Source organism: Sceloporus undulatus, chromosome 2 (assembly GCF_019175285.1).
Source record: "Sceloporus undulatus isolate JIND9_A2432 ecotype Alabama chromosome 2, SceUnd_v1.1, whole genome shotgun sequence".
Classification (NCBI taxonomy): Eukaryota; Metazoa; Chordata; class Lepidosauria; order Squamata; family Phrynosomatidae; genus Sceloporus; species Sceloporus undulatus.
In genome coordinates this window covers 292,588,795-292,606,522 of record NC_056523.1, presented here as the reverse complement: position 1 = coordinate 292,606,522, position 17,728 = coordinate 292,588,795, and the positions used below count along the sequence as shown (strand labels likewise).

The following is a 17,728-nucleotide window of genomic DNA, read 5'->3' as shown; positions in this document are numbered from 1 at the left end:
CTACATGGCGCCTTCTCCCATATCACCCTCCCCACACTCTCCATTCCGCTGGGAAGAATCTGCTTCAACCAAAGAGGACTAGACTTTCTGCAGTGACCCAGTGATCCTTTTCAGCAGCCGCTTCTAGACTCTGGAACGATCTGCCGAACGAGATCCGTCAGATTACCACCTTTGAAACCTTTAAGAAGGCTATTAAGACAGCTCTCTTCCGGAAGGCCTTTTCAAACTAGAACATCCTTGTTGAGCTGCCTCTCCTCTCCCTCCTCCCATTATTTTCCATCTTTACCTTTTACTTTACCCAGTCTCTCATTTTAATTATTATTGTACACCATTGTTTTAAACTTCTTTTTTGGTTTAATCTCTTTTTAGCGTTTATTATGCTTTTATGACAGGGGGAAGGGGTGGGGATCTTGGCATTTTTAATACCTTTTTCTTTTAATTGTATCTTATTTTACTGATGTAATCTGTTTGGATTCCTCGAGATTAAGCAGAATTATTATTATTATTATTATTATTATTATTATTATTATTATTATTTTACTTGAAGTCAAGCAGAAAAGGGAAAGAGAATTTAGGGAATGAGTTGTGGGTGAACCATATTAATATATATATCTTCAAACTTCCCTGACCATTTATTTGATGTGTACTGGATGTGAGTACATAATAAATGTCAATAAAATAATTAACATGTGATACCATTCTCCAGTAAGAATATCTAGCATGTTGCTTTGTAGCTACAGATTTGTTTTGTACACCATTTTGTGTTCTGCATCAATGTTGCTGGAGGGGAACATTTGGCCAGGTATGGTAGCATTGTAGCCAGACTACAAAGCATTGGATTGATGTGTGTAGTAATATTAGAACCATCACCAGTTTTGAGTTACAGTTAAGTTCTGTTGTGGTGGTTTTGTGACATAATAGAAAATCTAATTCCTGGGAATGTGACCCTTATATAAAATGACAAAACTACGTTTGCTATTTGGAATATATATTATTTTTAAGTAATTTCAAGATGTGGATGCTTGAATCCATGGATAAAGAATCTGTGGATATGAAGGGCTGATTGTAAACGATACCTAGTTTTAAAAAGCAACTGATTAATTTGTCCATTGCATTAAAATGGGTAACTTAAGATTTTGTTCATGAATATTATTTTCTTACATTATTCTATTTACGTTATTTATGGGACTTACCACAATTCTACCTATAAAATTTATGCAGCAAGCATGTATGACAGTTAATCCTACATTTCCAGGAATGAGATTTTCTGTTATGTCAGAAAACCACAACAGGACTTAACTGTAACTCAAAACTGGAGGTGGATCTAATATTGCTTCACACATCCTTCCAATGCTTTGTAGTCTATAGCAAAATAGCAAACCTTGATTTTGCCATTTTATATAAGGGACACCATTGTACTATGCCACTGTATTTAATGGTACTTGAGCACCCACAGTATTAGCTACTGAAAATGACAGATAAACCTGTGACATTAAGGTGTGTATCACTTTAGTCTCTTGTTTCAGGGTGCAAAATATGACAAATACAATTTATGCTGTTCTATTTGCCTCACCTCCTGCGCCGTAACTGGTGTAAAAACGGAAAGCTGCAATTCCATCATTACATAGTGAGGCTAGTATGGAACAATACACACTTAGATACCAGAATTGAACTACAGTACTACTCCAATAATTTTTAAAAATTAAGATAATGTTTTAAAAATTCCTGAAAACAGAGAAGAAACATGCAAGGGTTCTCTTGGGAACCCAGTGTCTTCTCAGCCCTGCGACTGGAAGTAGTCTAGGGTTTCCCTACTAGAAAGCCTTGGAAATCCCAAACAATGAAACCATACCCACTCCGCCTCACACCCACTATGCTCCCAATATTAGAATGAAGCAGAATGGGACATTCACACTCAAAGTGGTTACTAAATCATAGTGGGATAGGGGTTCATTAAAAGATTATTTCAAGTGGGAAAAACTGATTTCCAAATGATCCAACCGTGGTACAGCATCAGGAGAGCTACTACATAATGCAATAAGCTCCAGGCAAACATGAGACTAAGGAGTTTATCAGACAAGGGAAATTGGAAGTATAATCCAATGGCAATGTGCATTCACGTAATTGCGCTAAACTAGCGACTTTAAGTGAATGCGTTCTGGCCCCACTTTCTTTTCATTCAAATTTAAGAGAAATCCCTCCCATTTGATAAACTCAGTGCAATTGTAGTATAAGTGTCATATGTTAAGATGTGTTATGTAAGAGATGAATTGTAAAATTTCAAGTTTCTCTTTAGCATACTAAATATAAAAGCAGTACATGGTAATTGAGTTAATGATTACTAATTTAACTTTGATTTCAGTGTTGCTGTTGTTGTGTGCTTTCAAATTGTTTCGTACTTATTGAGACCCTATCATAGGGTTTTCTTGGCAAAATTTTTTCAAAGAGCCTTTGCCTTTCTCTGAGGCTGAGTAAGTGCGACTGGCCCAAGGCTGACCCAGTGGGTTTCCATGGCTGTGAGATTAGTCTAAACAGAACTAAGGTTGGATTCAACCCTGGTTTTTTATATCCAAATATTTAACACGAAAGGATTTCAATACAGAAATATTTTTCAGTAAGTCGCTGTACTTATAGTTCCCAGGGAAAATAATTAATAATAATGACTTGTAGGATATACAGAAACAAGGGAGTGAAAACAAGGGTATTTTTTAAAAGGCTGAAATGCAAAATAAAACTTTTGTTGTTGTTAATAGCTGTTCAGTGGGCTTTGGATTACGGAAATCCTCAAACAAAATTCAGAGATAAATATCCTGAAATTTAAATTAACCATGGTTTTTCATACTTGTTTCTAAACATTTGACAGTTTTTCCATCCTAAGTTCTAATGTATATAATAATGCAAACTCACTGTAAAAACAAAGCTTTGTAGGGTTCTCCTATGAGTGCTTTAATACCTTCTCCTTTGACCTTAGATTTAGGAATGAGTCATATTTCATTTGCTTATTGGGTGGGTGTACTGTATGTGTTTCTGCCTTCAAGTTGCTGGTTGACATATAGCGACTCTATAAATTTCATAGGGTTCTCTTAGCAAAGGAATACTCAGAGGTGGTTTAATTAGCTGCAAATTGCTTTTTCTAGCCAAAAAACATACAGGTGGACAATACACCCATTTTATTTAGAAGGTTATAGCACATGATGGTATTTCTCTCTGTAGGGAAGCTTCCATGTCACACCAGCAGTTTCAGGGTGGTGGTGGGAACCCGGCGTGCATTTCACAATATGCTTGCTGAATAATTAATTTGTGGTTGACCGCAACACCAAATTGTAGTACTGTATCAAAGCAGGAAGCTTACTGTAGGAGGATATACTTGGTATTTTCATGATTGTTATTGTTGTTAATTGACCTCCAGTGTACTTCCAAACCATGGTGACCCTGTGGATGAGACATCTCCAAGACTCCTTGTTCTACCACTCTGCTCAAGTCCTACACACTCAAGCCCATGACCTCCATCTGTTATGTGGTCTTCCTGTCTTTCTATTGCCTCCATCTTTGCTAGCATCATAGCTTTGTCTAATGATTCATTTTTCCTCATTATGTGAACAAAGAATGACAGCCTCAATGCGGTCTTCTTGGCTTCCAAGGGAGAGTCTGGGCTTGATCTGTTCTAGGACCAGGTTGACCAGATGTCATTGCCACGGAGGATAAGGCACTGCAAAATGTAGGAAGTTCAAGAAAAATGTAGGACATTTGCAAATTAAAGCTAAAAACACTCGTATAAATTCAGGCTTCTTAGTTGTGCTCTAAATAGAGGGCATTTTGGAATTCCTCCTGAGCGGAAGGCTGACGTGTAGGACATGTCCTGGAAAAAAAGGACATCTGGTCACCCTGTCTAGAACCCATTTATATATCTTCTTGGACATCCATGGTATCCTCAGCACTCTTCTCCAGTGTTTTCAATTTTGGAAAGCTATGCTCTCAATGAAGATGTGACTCCTGCTTCTTGCAGGGTGTCCTGATGTCATCACCTCCAAGGAGGATAAGGCACCCCAAAATGCATGATATTCAGGAAAACTGTAGGACATGATGCCCAAATAAAAGCTAAAACCACTATAAGGAGACTATCACATGGGGGGAAATTAGGGGATTAAAAAGGCATTCTCCCAGGAAAGTTGTGTGATCGTGACAAAGATTTTCACACACATTGTGATCTGACAGGACTTGTCCTTGGAAGAACCAGGTATGCTCCAGCAACAAACCATTTATGGGGAAGTCCCATGAATGGTTTGTTGCTGCAGCATTCCTGGTTCATCGTCTGAAAATCTTCACTGCGATCGCATGAATTTCCTGGTTAAATGCCTTTTTAATCTCCTGATTTCCCCCCATGTGACAGTCTGCTAATGTAAATTCATGCTTCTCAGTCATGCTGAAAATAATGGAAGACATTTTTTTGAAATGTAGGTGAGGCCCTGGAAAACAGGGTGACCAGATGTCCTCACCACAAGAGGACAAGGCACTGCCAGAATGTAGGACATTCAAGAAAACTGTCGGACATTTCCAAATAAAAGCTACAAAGCTGATAATCATGAATGCAATTACTTGCCATTTTTGCTTTATTTGCAGGATGCTTTACATGCCGAAATTAGCCCCAGAGTGACAAACTCCAAAGACTCATATCCATGTAAACCCATGCTTCCCAGTCATGCTCAAAATGATGGGAGGACATTTTAGAATTCCTGAAATGTAGGGCATAAGTGTTAAGTCTTTTTTAAAAAATAAGTGTTGTAAGAAATGTTCTATGTAATAAGAAGCACAACACAGAGATAGAAGTTAATAATTTTATTTGTGCATTTTGTTGTGATGTCAGGGACGTTTGTCTGTGGTTTGCTTAACTGTGGTTTGAAACTAGTCTAATAATAATAATAATACAAACAAAAATACCTTTTATTGCACAATAAACTTGTTGCAAGCTTTCGAAGCTCCATGGGCTTCTTCATCAGGCAAGAAGTTACAAACCTAACCGGAGGGGGGGGGGAAACAATTGTAGATATTAGTTAGATGCCTGCATGTTGTTTCAGTCCTTAGTAAAGATGGTATGCTGGGGAGGATATCTTTTGCAGGCAGACTCCTCCTCCTTCTGGCCATACGGCAATAGGGAGATTTTCAAAGTTCAGGAAATTTAAAGTCCATTTGCATCTCAATAGGGACCCCTCTTTTGCAGTCCAATATGTCTCCATTCCAGTGAGGTCACAGGCCTCTTTGGAGGCAGAGAATAATGGACTTCTCAAGAAGTCTCCATGTTTTTGCTGAATAGCACTTTCTACCGTATGTGGTGGAAGTGTGAGAAGGCCAAAGACTACTGGAGGAAAATACATAAAAGAATAACAGAAACGTTAAAAAATTAATTTCCCTTTAACTCCAGAAACTTACCTATTAAATATACCGATCGGTTTAGAAAATCAGAAAGGGAAGAAAATTGAGTGTATCCTTTTATATGCAGTAACAGCTTCCAGAATGATTTACCCTAAGAAATTGAAAGATTAAAGAATTCCGATTATGGAAGAGTGGATCTTAAAACTAGTGGAAATGGCACAGATGGACAAATGATCAATGCACCCAAGTAATAAGACACTAAAAATTTATGAAAATGGGTGGAAATATAGCTAATCTGTGGGAGACAAAGAGAAGTAACAACAAAAGTAATACTTCAGTCAAATAAAGATGCAGAATGGTTGTTTAAATACGTACATAAAGAAAATATAACAAGAAAATATGCACAGGGTAAGATACAGTAGTAGATGTTAATATAAGATTGCATGGATATGGCTGAACTTTGTTACTGTTATTTTTTTTCTTTTTAAAAATAATTTAATAAGCTGCAGCCGGGGGGCCTAGAAGCAGTGGGACCTGCGCTGGTAACCTCATGTCTCGACTTCTGCAATGCGCTCTACATGGGCCTACCCTTGTGCCAAGTTCAGAAACTTCCGTTGGTTCAGGATATGGCAGCCAGGCTGGTTGCCGGAAAATCTAGAGGCGACCACATAACACCAATCTTAAAATCTCTTCATTGGCTGCCTATTAGTTTCTGGACACAGTTGGTAATAACCTTTAAAGCCCTTCATGGTTTTTAGGTCCAGATTACTTGCTGAAGCGCCTTCCTCCATACAATCCACTCCGCACTCTCAGGTCCTCTGGGAGAAACCTGCTGCAGCCAAGGAAGACCAGGAGTGTTATCAGACAAGGGAAATTGGAAGTATAATCCAATGGCAATCCAAATGCAATCATGGGGTTTCATGTTATTGCGTGATAGACTGCCACATGCAAATTTGGGCAATGACATGCTATTTTCAGGCAATGGGAAGTCAGTTCGAATGCAATTTGAATTCACGTAAATTCACTGAACTAGTGAATTCATGTAAATGCATTCTGGCCCCACTTTCTTTTCATTAGAAATTAAGAGAAATTCCTCCCCTGTGATAAAGTCCCAGGTTGGTTGCAATTTTGGCCTTTTCATCTTCCGCTCCTAAATTATGGAATGGCCTGCTGGAGGAGATCTGACATATCACCACTCTTTGTGCCTTTAAAAAGGCTGTCAAGACGGATCTCTTCTGGCAGGCCTTCCCTGACTGATCCTCCCAGTCCATTGATACGGATTGCTCATTGACTGCCCTAGAAGTCTTGCTCAATTACATCTGTTTTAACTGATTTTAATCTGCATTTTATAATTGGGTTTTTTAGTTTTAAATGGGGGAATAAGGGGATTATGTAAATTTTAAGTACGTATATATTTTGTATTTTATGGTGTATTTTTGTGTTGTAACCCGCCTCGATCCTTTTGGGAGAGGTGGGATATAAATAAAATTTATTATTATTGTTATTATTATTATTAATAAAACTTTTTAAAAAAGAAAAGAAAGTCTCCATGTTTTTGCACCAAGAACATTTTGGTGACAGAGAGGTAAAACATGTGAATTCAGTCCAAATTTAAGAAGAAGAAAAATAGTTTTACCTTGGTTGAACTCCCAGTCCACAGGCTCCTTACTCTTCCTGGTTCCCCTGTTGCAACTACAAGACTAAAAGTATGAAGGAGTAGCTAACACAGCTACCCCTGAATGTTTTCCATAGTGATGATGATGATGAAATGTAGGACATGCCTTGGAAAAAGAGGACTTGGCTGGTCGCCTTTGGAGGCTTCTGGGCATGTATTTTTGGAAGCCCATAAAGGGAGGTTTTGGGTGAAAGCCAAGGCAGAAAGCCAGGTGGCCCCAGCAGCATCCTCCTCGCCTCCATTCCCTATTATAGAAGCGCTTCCGGCGGGCCTGGACCACTCTCTGACATCATCCCCCGCACCCCGGTGACGTCAGCGCAAGGAGTGTGTGTGGTGTGTGTGTGTCCCTGTGTGTGACGTCAGTGCGTAGGGGAGCGTGGTGACGTCTCCTATTTAAAGGTCCCCCAAGTGGAGGATGGAGGCAGATTAGCCAGGCGCTCCTGCCGCGCGCGCCCTGACTGGGAAGAGGCAGAGGAGGCAGAGGAGGGCGAGGGAGGCTGTGGGATAAACTGCGAGCCCTGGCACCAGGCAGAAACATAGCCCTCCGCGAGCAAAGCTGCCCAGCTGAAGGGCCGCTCCATGCGCTGAGGCAGCCTTGGTACCCTCTCTTCCCCTCCATCATCCTTTCATTCTGGCGGTGGGCGCAGAGGAAGGGACCGCAGGACCAAGCCAGAGAGAGAGAGAGAGAGAGAGAGAGAGTCGGGTGCCTTCTCCATCCCTCCCTCTGTCCTCCCAGGCCCCGAGGAGAGCGGGAGGAGGCGCAGCAGCCTCAGCGGCCCTCTGCCTGCCTTGCTGCCTGGCTGAGCGGGAGAGGGACGGACGGAGGGACTGACTGACTGGCCGCCTGAGGCAGAGGCGTGTGCGCGGGAGCCGAGGGAGAGGAGGGAGGTGTGAGGAGGAGAAAGCTTGAGGAAGAGAGGAGGCGGCGGAGGCTCAGGAGCCGAGCACGGATTGAACCCTGGGCTTGGAAGCCCCCGCCTGAGGAGGAGGCCTGAGGGGCTGGGGGCAAAGCAGGACTCCCCCCTCCTCCTCCTCTTCCCTCCTGCTAATCCTCCTCTTCGCCCTCCCTCCTCTTCTTCCTCCCTCCTCCCCTCCTTTTCTTCCCTCCCTCTTCCTTCTCCTTTTCTTCCTCTCCCTCCCTCCCTCCTCTTCCTCCTCTTCCCTCCCGTTTTCTCCGCAGCGGCAGCCCAAGCTGTGGCTCCTCCGCTGCTGCTGCTGCAGAAGAAGAAGAGGCAGAAGAAGCGGCAGAAGCAGCCGAGGGGGCGAGGGGCTCCGTGGCTGCCGCTGCCACTCCTCCTCCTGCTGCCCCCCCCCTCTCTCTCTTTCTGCTGCTGGGCCTGATTGATGGCGGTGCCCGGGGCCAGCAGATGGAAGAAGGCTGGCCCCCGCTGCAGAAGAAGCCGCGGGCGTGAATGAGGGGGGCTGGCCTGGCCTCGCCTCCTCCCCGCCGGGATAAGAAGAAGGACAGGCAGCGGCAGCGGGGCCTCTCTCCCTCTCCAGCCCCGGGGAGCTTGCATCTCTGCCTCCATCTCCCTCCTCGGCTCTTTGCGGAGGGGATGCGCGGCCGGTGCCTCGCCACAGCCGCCCTCCTCCTCCAGGAGCCCGATGTCAGCACCGGCCCAAGGGCTCCTGCTGCTGCTGCTGCTGCTTCCTCTTCGCCTCCTTCCTGCCCCTTCTGCTTGTTGGGGAAATGAGGCGAGGGCCCCCCTCTTCCTCCGGGTGCTGCTGCCTCCGACGGCGGGGGTGTTAGCAGGAGAAGGCGCCAGGGCTGCGCACTCCGCCAGCCCCCTCTGCCCCTGAGCCAGGAGCAGCCGCCGGGCACTGGGCAAGGGCTGCTCCGGCTGCTGCTGCTGCTGCTCTTGCTCCAGGATTCGTTCTTCTTGTTTCTACACTATTTCTCTTTCCCTCCCCCGATCCTCCTCTGGGCCAGAGGCTGGCCAGGGCTCCCCTTCTCCCTGCAGACCGAGGATTGTGCTGCTCCTTCTCCTCCTTGCTGCTGGATCTGTAGCGCAGAGGAGGCCATGGGGGAGAGGCTCCTCGGACTGGCTCCCTAGGCACACACGCCCCGGGCGACTACTCCGGGTTGTAAGAGAGACATCGATTTATCCACACACACATATATATTTCCACCCCCCCCCCCGCTCTGCTCCCTCATGCCTGGAGGCGTCTGCCTGTAAAGCCCATCGCTGAGCAAGGCCACCTGGATTTCGTGGAAACACCTGGCAGAGGGACCACGGCGGAAGGCAAAGGATTGCCAACCGAGGAGGAAGAGGAGGAAGAAGAAGAGGAGGAGGAGGATCGAGCCTTGCTAACTGCCATCCCCTCTTCCCCCAGGCATTGGGGGGATAAAGTGAAATAAAGGATCTCCTTGGAGGAATTGGCCAGCCAAGCAACCCACGCCGCACGCCTCCTTGGTCATCATGGGGTAAGGATTCTTACTAGATCTGGGGAGTTGGGAAAGGGCGAAGCCTCTGCCTTTCCCCCTTTGGGATGCTTGGCTTTCTGGAAGGCAGGCCAAATCGTTGCCCGGTGCCTCTCTAAAGGAGCATCGCAAACGGGTGAATATCCAAAAACATCCTGGGAACAAAAACCTTTATTGGCCAGCCGAAATGCACAGTATATTGGTTGCAAGCTTTGGAGGCTTCCTGGGCTTCTCCATCAGGCAAGATGTCACAAACCAAACAGGTGAATATCCGGTAATCTGTAGCTTAACTTCAGGGTATGTTCCTAAAATGTCTTGCTGGGTTAGCAGCATTTAAATGGGACAGGATTAATGAATCCAACTGAATAGTAAGGCATGGGCACTAGTAAGGTTAACATCCTTCCGGATAGTTTGAACCACAGAGCAGAGCCCATTTGTTGCTTTCTTAATGCCCACTTGCCTTTGATCCGTGGTCCTCTTTTCTGTAGATGCTGCCCAAAGTGGTCCACAGCCTCTCTTTTCTGCTAGCACATGCCCACCCTCAGGTAGCCAACATAGTTGAACAATTCCTGCTCTTTCTTCTTTAGTCCTCTTGGTTGCCCTCAGAATTGTGTGGGGGAATGGTTCCTAAACCAGTTTATGAGCTTGAGGAGTAGCTGTTCTCACTACTCTGTGGTTCGAGGGTGACAAAATGATACCGCTAGATGCCGTTTCTGAAAAACCTCCCCAACATTGTTTTGGCCTTTTGTGTAACCGGCATGTAAGATTTACACTGTTAAGAATGTGTGTGCTTTTAAAAATGGTGAGTGATGTAGACACTTCTTTCTGTGTTAAAGACTGTCACCATTTCTGATAAAACCCTTCACCAGTGACTCATAGAAAGCAAGATGTAGGACTTCCCTGGCTTCCAGGGTGGTCTCGTGTGATCTTCTCACCATTAACAAATTGTTCTGGAGCAGCAATTCAGTAAACCAGTGGAAGGTGGAAAGGTCAACATCTTAAACCACATGCCCCTGCTGTCAAGTTCTGTCATCTCAAGTATAACTTGTAGTACCCTAAAAACATCTAGGGGTAGCCATGTTGGCCATATAGCAAATCCAAATATTGGATGTGCAATATCCTTGTCTTCAGTTAGCATCTGGGCAAACCATGCTGCATTTTGGAGTAGTGGAGTGACCCACCATCCTTAGTTACTAGATTCCACTGTATGGCCAGCTATGCATAATGAATCTGCAAAGCCCAGGTTGATATTCAGAGGCTGATGGGACCCAACCAAAGCAATCATTCTGCATGAAATAGTTTTTGTACAGGTCTGGAAAGTAAAATATACAACTGTCTTATACAGTTGTGCTCATGTGAATTGTCAGGGATTGTATTTAGTTCCAGGTTCCCACGCATGAAGAAGGTGTTAGTAGGTGCCAGAGACATAAGTAGAGCCTGATAGGTGTTGCTTCCATAGGCTCCAACTGTGCAGTGTTGAGTTGTGCAGTCTGTTCCATCACAGCCAACCAGAGGCATCTGAGAGGAATAAGGGTGGACAAGGGGAGGGGGAATGCTGTTTTTCAGCTTAAAATACCCCTTTTTGAGCTTCTCCATCTACATGGGCAGATCCAGGACTATTCTAGTAGAAAAGGAAATTAGGAAAAGTGATTTTTTTAAAAAATCTGAAAACAGCAGAATGGACTAAGTAGCCATTTCCAGCCCAGATACAGTCAGTCTCAAGGTGGCTTTTGAATTTTTTAAGCAGATGAAAGAATTGTGGAACTCAGTTGAATGTGTAAGTTTGAGTCTTAGTGGGCTTTGACTTTATGGTAGTGTGCCAGCTTCCAAGCACTTTGAAGTCAGAAAGTGTATGTTTAGATTTTTTCACTGGAATAACTTTTTTCTTTTTATGGGATTATGGCTTTTGATTTTGCATTGTTTGGATATGGGCCGATATTTTGCCACATGATTTGCATTTCTTCTGTTTTTGAAAATCTGCGCTCTGGTCTTGAAGAAACTCATGTCTCAAACTGAAGGGCCTAAATATATTTTGTACTTGGCCTGATGATTTCCCTGCTTCTCGAAACCATTTATTCCAGGGAAAGAGAAAATGATTGTTGGGCTTTATGTTTGTATTTGTATATATTTGTATGTAACATTTACGTTAATGTGTTTCCTAAATCTTAGAAGTATGCTCCATTGATTTCAGTGAAGCATATGGGTGCACATAGTATTGATGTATAAGGCTGTAGAAAATCTGAGAGATAAGAAAAACCCAGATTAAATTTTCCCTTTACCAAAAGGCTTTGAAGCTTTTCATTGGACTGTTAAAATAACAGTCCAATGAACTGCTAAAATAAAGCTGCTTCGAGTCTCTTTGGAGGCATGCTATTTAAATGATGCATGGGTCTTAAGAGTCTGGAGGTCTCGTCAAAGCCACACTCCATTCCTAAGCACTGGAGTGCAGCTTTGGTGCAGCTTCCGGATTCTTAGGATGCATGCATCATTTAAACAGCATACCTCCAAAGAGACCCGAAGCAGCTTTATTTTGGCAGTCTGTAACAGGCCATTGATACTTCTGATAAAGTTGGTGTGACATGGAGATAAAGTCATGTTACTCCATTCTGCAACAACTGTTATCACAATGAGAGTTAGTAGTGCTGGTGTTTACAGTTTTATTCATAGGGAATCAATGGGTATATTAATATTAACAACAACAACAATAATAATAATTTATTTATTTATTTATTTATTTATATCCCACCTCTCCCTACGGATTGAGGCAGATTACAGAAATACAACTAATACAATAAAATACATATATAATGCTTCTTTGCTTTGGAAAAATATATACAAGGAATAGCCATTAAAGCACTCAGTTTGAAATACCAGCAAAGTTACACATCTAAAAAAGAGTTATCATTCTTGGCATAACTATTGCTCAAAATCGCATGCCAAGAGTTGTGATTAAATCAGCATGTTTTCTGTTTGTAACAACCATTGGAAACAAGATCATTGGACTTATATGAGCACCTTGGTTGAACTTTACTCATTTACATCAAGTGTGGGAAGAAGGCATATACCCAGGACTGTGAAAAAATGCAGTAGTATGATTCAAGTGCATATTCTTTGTGAAATTGTTAGTCTTGTAAAGGATACCACATGCATCTGAAGTCTTGTTTAGCTTACATGGGTACCTAGTTCTCTAGAACTGTTACTGGTAAATTTACAGATCAAGACTTTTCAGATACATAACTATAAATCTTTCATGGTTAAGTTATATGTACAAATGCTAAAGCAATGCTTTAATTATTATAGATCAGAATGGGCAAGTGTGGTCTTGACACCAACTATGACCCCCCCTCCCCCCCAGCTCTGTTTTTCCTGGCTCCAGGTCCTTCAGGCCACTTTTTTTGATGGGGAGGAGGTTAACTGTATCTCACGGAATCCTCCAGGAGCAGCAATTCATCTTTTAAAATAGGTTTTACCACCACTGTGGCCTAAATACACTAGAGGCACCAGATCCTGTCTGGTTTTAGAAGCTAAGAATGGTCAGCCCTGATTAGTACTTAGATGAAAGACCACCAATGAATACAAGCTGCTATAGGCTGTATTTCAGAAGAAGTCACTGGTAAAACTACCTCTGAGTGTTCCTTGCCTAAGAAAACGCTGTGAAATTCATGGGGTCACCATAAGTCAGCAGGCAAATTGAAGTCATGTACATATACTACCATCACTACCACCACTGTGCTGTTTAATATTTTTAAAATTCCATTTTTCAAAATGAGAAGTGGATTTCAAACTAGTCATGGTTTGGTTTTGTGCTTCTCGTTTTTGGAAACTCATGCAGCCCTCAGAGTCCCAGAGACAGAATGTTGCCCACCTGTGCTATAGACATGGAGGTGTCGGTCAGGTTGCCAGGCTTTTGTCATTTTGCAGAATACTCCATTCCATTTGTAGTAACACATATATGTGTAAATCAATGTGATTTCACATTGACAAATTGTGGATGTGACCTGTGGCTGTCTACTGGTTCCCAAATTTGGGTCCCAGATCTTGAGACAACAAAGAATTTGCTCAAGATATTCTGCTGCTAGAGGCAGAACATAAAAACGATACCTAAAGTCAACATATATAATACACAAAGGTGGCTAAGTTGTCATATTTGGCACATGAGATGCAACACTCAAGTGTTCTTCTTGGGCTGACCTCCTGTACCCCAAACTTTACAGCTTTTTCCTGTAGCAATGTGTTGATCTTTCTTGATACCACAAATGTTTGTTTTTATTCAGGCTTTGAAGAGAGATAAATTGGCCAGGTGAGCTGTGTGTGAGTGAATTAATTTTCAAGCCTCTCCTGTAATCCCTGGCTTGTTGAAATACATATTTACATCTGCACTTCGCTTTGATTTCTGCTTCCCTTACTGCCACTGTAGGTACAAAATGCTGTAGCACCTTAAAGGCTTAACACTACATTTCCTACCTAGAGCAAGCCCATTGCCCTAAACCCATTAGCTAGTTCTAATTAGAATCATCCCATTGACTCAGTGGGATTTATTTTTATGCTGATTTATTATTCAGGAATTAATTCATAGTTCTATTCTCGTTAGGTCTAGCAGTTGCATTTAGGCAACTGAACTAACTGGTGGCTAAGAAGTTCTGTTCTTTTCATTGCTGTACTGTTGGTGGAGTTAATAAGAGTCAGTGTGTTGTAGTGGTTTTGGTGTTGGACGATGACTCTGGAGACCAGGTTTTATATTCCCACTTGATCATGAAAACCCACTGGGCGACTTTGGGCAAGTCAAATTCTCTCAGCCTCAGAGAAAAAACATGGCAAACCCTCTCTGAACAAATCTTGCCAATATACCCCTGTGATAGGTTTGTCTTAGGGTCATTGTAAGTTAAAAATGACTTGGAGGCACACAACAACAAGAAGTAGGGGTTAGGTTTGATTTAGCCCTTGAAACATTTATTTGTGGTGTGTACTTTCATGAACCAGACCTTGTTTTATTACATGCTTTGGATCTTGTCCATGTTTTCGGGAAGCTTGGGAATAATTTTTTTTTAAAAAAATTCTGTTGCTGTTGCTGTTCTTGTGTGCCTCAAGTCATTTCTAATTTATGCTGACCTTAAGATGAACTTATCATGGAGTCTTTTTTTTTTTTGGCAGAATTTGTTCAGAAGGGGGTTGCCCTTGATTTCTTCTGAGGGTGAGAGAGTACGATTTGCCCAAGGTAACCCAGTGGGTTTTCATGGCCAAGTGAGGATTCAAACCCCGGTTTCCCAGTGTGCTACTCCAACACTCAATCCACTACACCACACTGGCTCCCTAAACATCTTCTGACACTGGTACTATTGAGAGAAAAATAACAATTAACCAGAAATGTGAGTGGTGTTGTTGGTGTTATTCCTGTTTTTTTCACTACTCTTAGCCAGAAAACTTGTGGTTACCTCCGTGAGCCAGCAGTTAACATGTGCTCTCTAGAGAGATTTCGTAGCCCATGTGTGTACAAGAAGCTAATACAAATGGAAGTATATGTCTACAACATGTTGCGTTTTAAGTTTTCGCTGAGCTTCTCATGGCACCTGGCTTGATTCCCATCAGTCATTAGGTTTCTCTAATTTTGACTCAGGTATACATGATATCCAGCTGCTACTGACCTAGCAGTTGGCTAACACTTCATGTCTGTACAGAGTAGATTGGTCAAAGCTCTAAAAGTATACTATCAGATTGGAAAACTAGGTATAATATGTTTTTAAACCACAAGCAAAGTGCCCCAGCAACATGGAAAAAGGGGACTTGGAGTTTGAGTTATGACTGTGTGTTTTGATAAGCGCTTTATGCATCTTCCTTTCATGCAGTACATTCTCCTCTAAGTGCTTTCTTTGCTGAACAGCAATACAAAACATGACATACTCGGTTGAATTTATTTGAGGTGCTATCTTAAAGGCACCAGATCCCATATCTTGGAAGCTAAGCAGAGTCAGCTCTGGTTAGTACTTGGATAGGAGACCAACAACAAATCCCAGGAAAGAACTGGTATCCCTTGCCTTAGAAAAGAAATTCATGGTATTGCCATAGGTCAACAGGGGACTTGAAGGCGTGAACGTGTGTGTATACAAAGCTTTGGCAGCCCTAGTAGTTCTTTCCCCCCTTAACATTGGACCCTGCCCACGTGTTTTCTATGCAGTTGGATCAATTCTGTGTTTGAATGCAATTAATTACCACCATCACATCAAGTATGACCCTTTCTTACAATGCCAAGAGAGTGATTTGTCTGTGACACTGCTGTGCTTCTTCTCTCTTCTTCTACCCTGAGTTAATTGGTGTGACAAAGTGACTGTCTACTCTAAACTATGGTTTATTAATATAATCTTATACTATTAGGTCATTTACTTGGGAGTAAGTAATTTAGAAATATTTTCATGGACATCTGTTTAGTATTTAGATTTATCACCAAGTAGGACAATTATATACTTCCTTGTGAAGACTGAAGAGAATTGGGGGAGAAAAGAACAGCACATTACTACTCAATAAGCTTACTTTTCTCTTAAACCCAATAGTTACTATTAAACACTGATACTTGCACAAAAATGGGGCAAAGTTCTCTTTAAAAGCAAACATGGGCTACTGTTTTGCAGAAAGGTTTGATGTCTTGAACCTTTCTCTATTCTTGTCAAATACTCTTTGATTCCTATGCCAGTACCTGTTGTTAAATATCTGAAACTTCAGTTATCTAGCTGGCATGCCTTGAGTGCAGAGCTCTTGTTAATAGCACTCCCGTTTACCTGAACTTCTTGTTTCAAATATTGTCATTCTTTGTCAATAATCTTTTCCAGCAAGTTTGTAGTAACTTGTTCACTGTCAGCGATGTTGGCTGTCTTATCTCCAACATAAAATTTGGCAGGGAGGAGCTAGCAGAACAGAGAGGAAGGTGACAGGAAAGAAGAAAGAGTGTTAGGGATTACAGTGACATCAGTTTAGGACTGGGAATGGAAACAGCAGGTTAAGCAATGGCTTCACGAAACAAATGGGTTCTGAGAAGAAGCACTTGAATCATATGTTCAAGTTCTAGTATGAAATTGTGGATAATAGAGGCAAACAACCAGTATGATGTAATAGTTAGTATTGACTCTTACTGGGAAAAACTGTGTACAGACTGCTGAGCCATAAATGTTATCTTGGCTCAATCTGATGTTTTCCCCTCTATAGTATAACCAACAGAACTCACAGTTGCTATGAGGATAAAATGAGGTTACCTCCATTTACAATAGCTTAAGATGATTGGAGAAAGGACAAGATACAGCATTATTGATAGTAGGAAACAATAATTGGGTAATGCATAGAGATGTTAAAGTAGTAGAGCTTATGGCAGCTGTGAATGATAGGATAGATCGTTTGGCATCAACTCAGTTAAATCCCACAATTTTAAAATCAGTATTCCTGTTTCATATGCTCCATATAGTAAACATGTCTGGTGAGGAAATAATCATTTGACATACATATTAAAACAAATTTGCAGTTAAATAGTCATCATGCCACTTAGGGGAAACACATTTAAGCTTGAGTGTAATGAAATATTTAGATTAATTTAGGAAATATTATCATTTGTGTCATGTTGCCCCAAAAGTTACGTAGAAAGTGATGTGTACAGGAGACATCATATGTCATATTTTTATTGCAATACGTAACACTTTTGTTAGTACATATTGAGGATTGTAGACCAGGATATTGTGTAGCAGAACAAGTGCCTAAAACATTCTAAAATCAAGAACCTGATTTTTATCAAGAACCAGGTTTTTCCTTGAGGATAGGAAGTTTGTCAGGGAGTCACAAGTATTAACAATCAGCAAAGCTCAGTCACTAGAAGGCATAGGAATCTGAGCTGGCTTAATGTGGGCTTGGTGGGTTGTTCTTGTAAAATATACAAGTTAGGGTCTCTTGGAACTACACTCATCCTTCCACATTTGCAGTGTTGACTTTTTGCAGATTTGATTATTCACGAATGTTATTATGTATTTTCTGGCATATGACTACTTTTTAAACCAGGAAAATCTTCTCAAAAGTTGGGGGTTGTCTTATATGCCAGGTATCATCTTATAGGGCAGGCGCTGAAACTTCTGAGCTGGACTGGAGAATCTGTGGTCACCGCATATGGTGGGGGGAGCTCAAAAACGGCCACAGCCGCATCCCCGCCGTATGCAGCAACCGTATGAAAGCAGCAAGGGTGGCGCTGTACAGGTATGGTAGAAGAAAATCCACTCACAAGGATTCGTGGA

At 42.2% G+C, this 17,728-nt stretch overlaps 1 protein-coding gene across 1 annotated transcript in view; it reads left to right on the top strand.

Annotated features, from left to right (window-relative positions):
- The first annotated feature begins 7,481 nt into the window (after window positions 1–7,481).
- The window catches only part of HOMER1 (homer scaffold protein 1), a 106,184-nt gene continuing 95,937 nt past the window's right edge, over window positions 7,482–17,728 (top strand). The window contains exon 1 of the mRNA XM_042452304.1: window positions 7,482–9,470. Coding sequence (XP_042308238.1) covers window positions 9,466–9,470 — 5 coding nt within the window. The 5' untranslated portion in view covers window positions 7,482–9,465. The remainder of the gene's footprint in view (window positions 9,471–17,728) is intronic.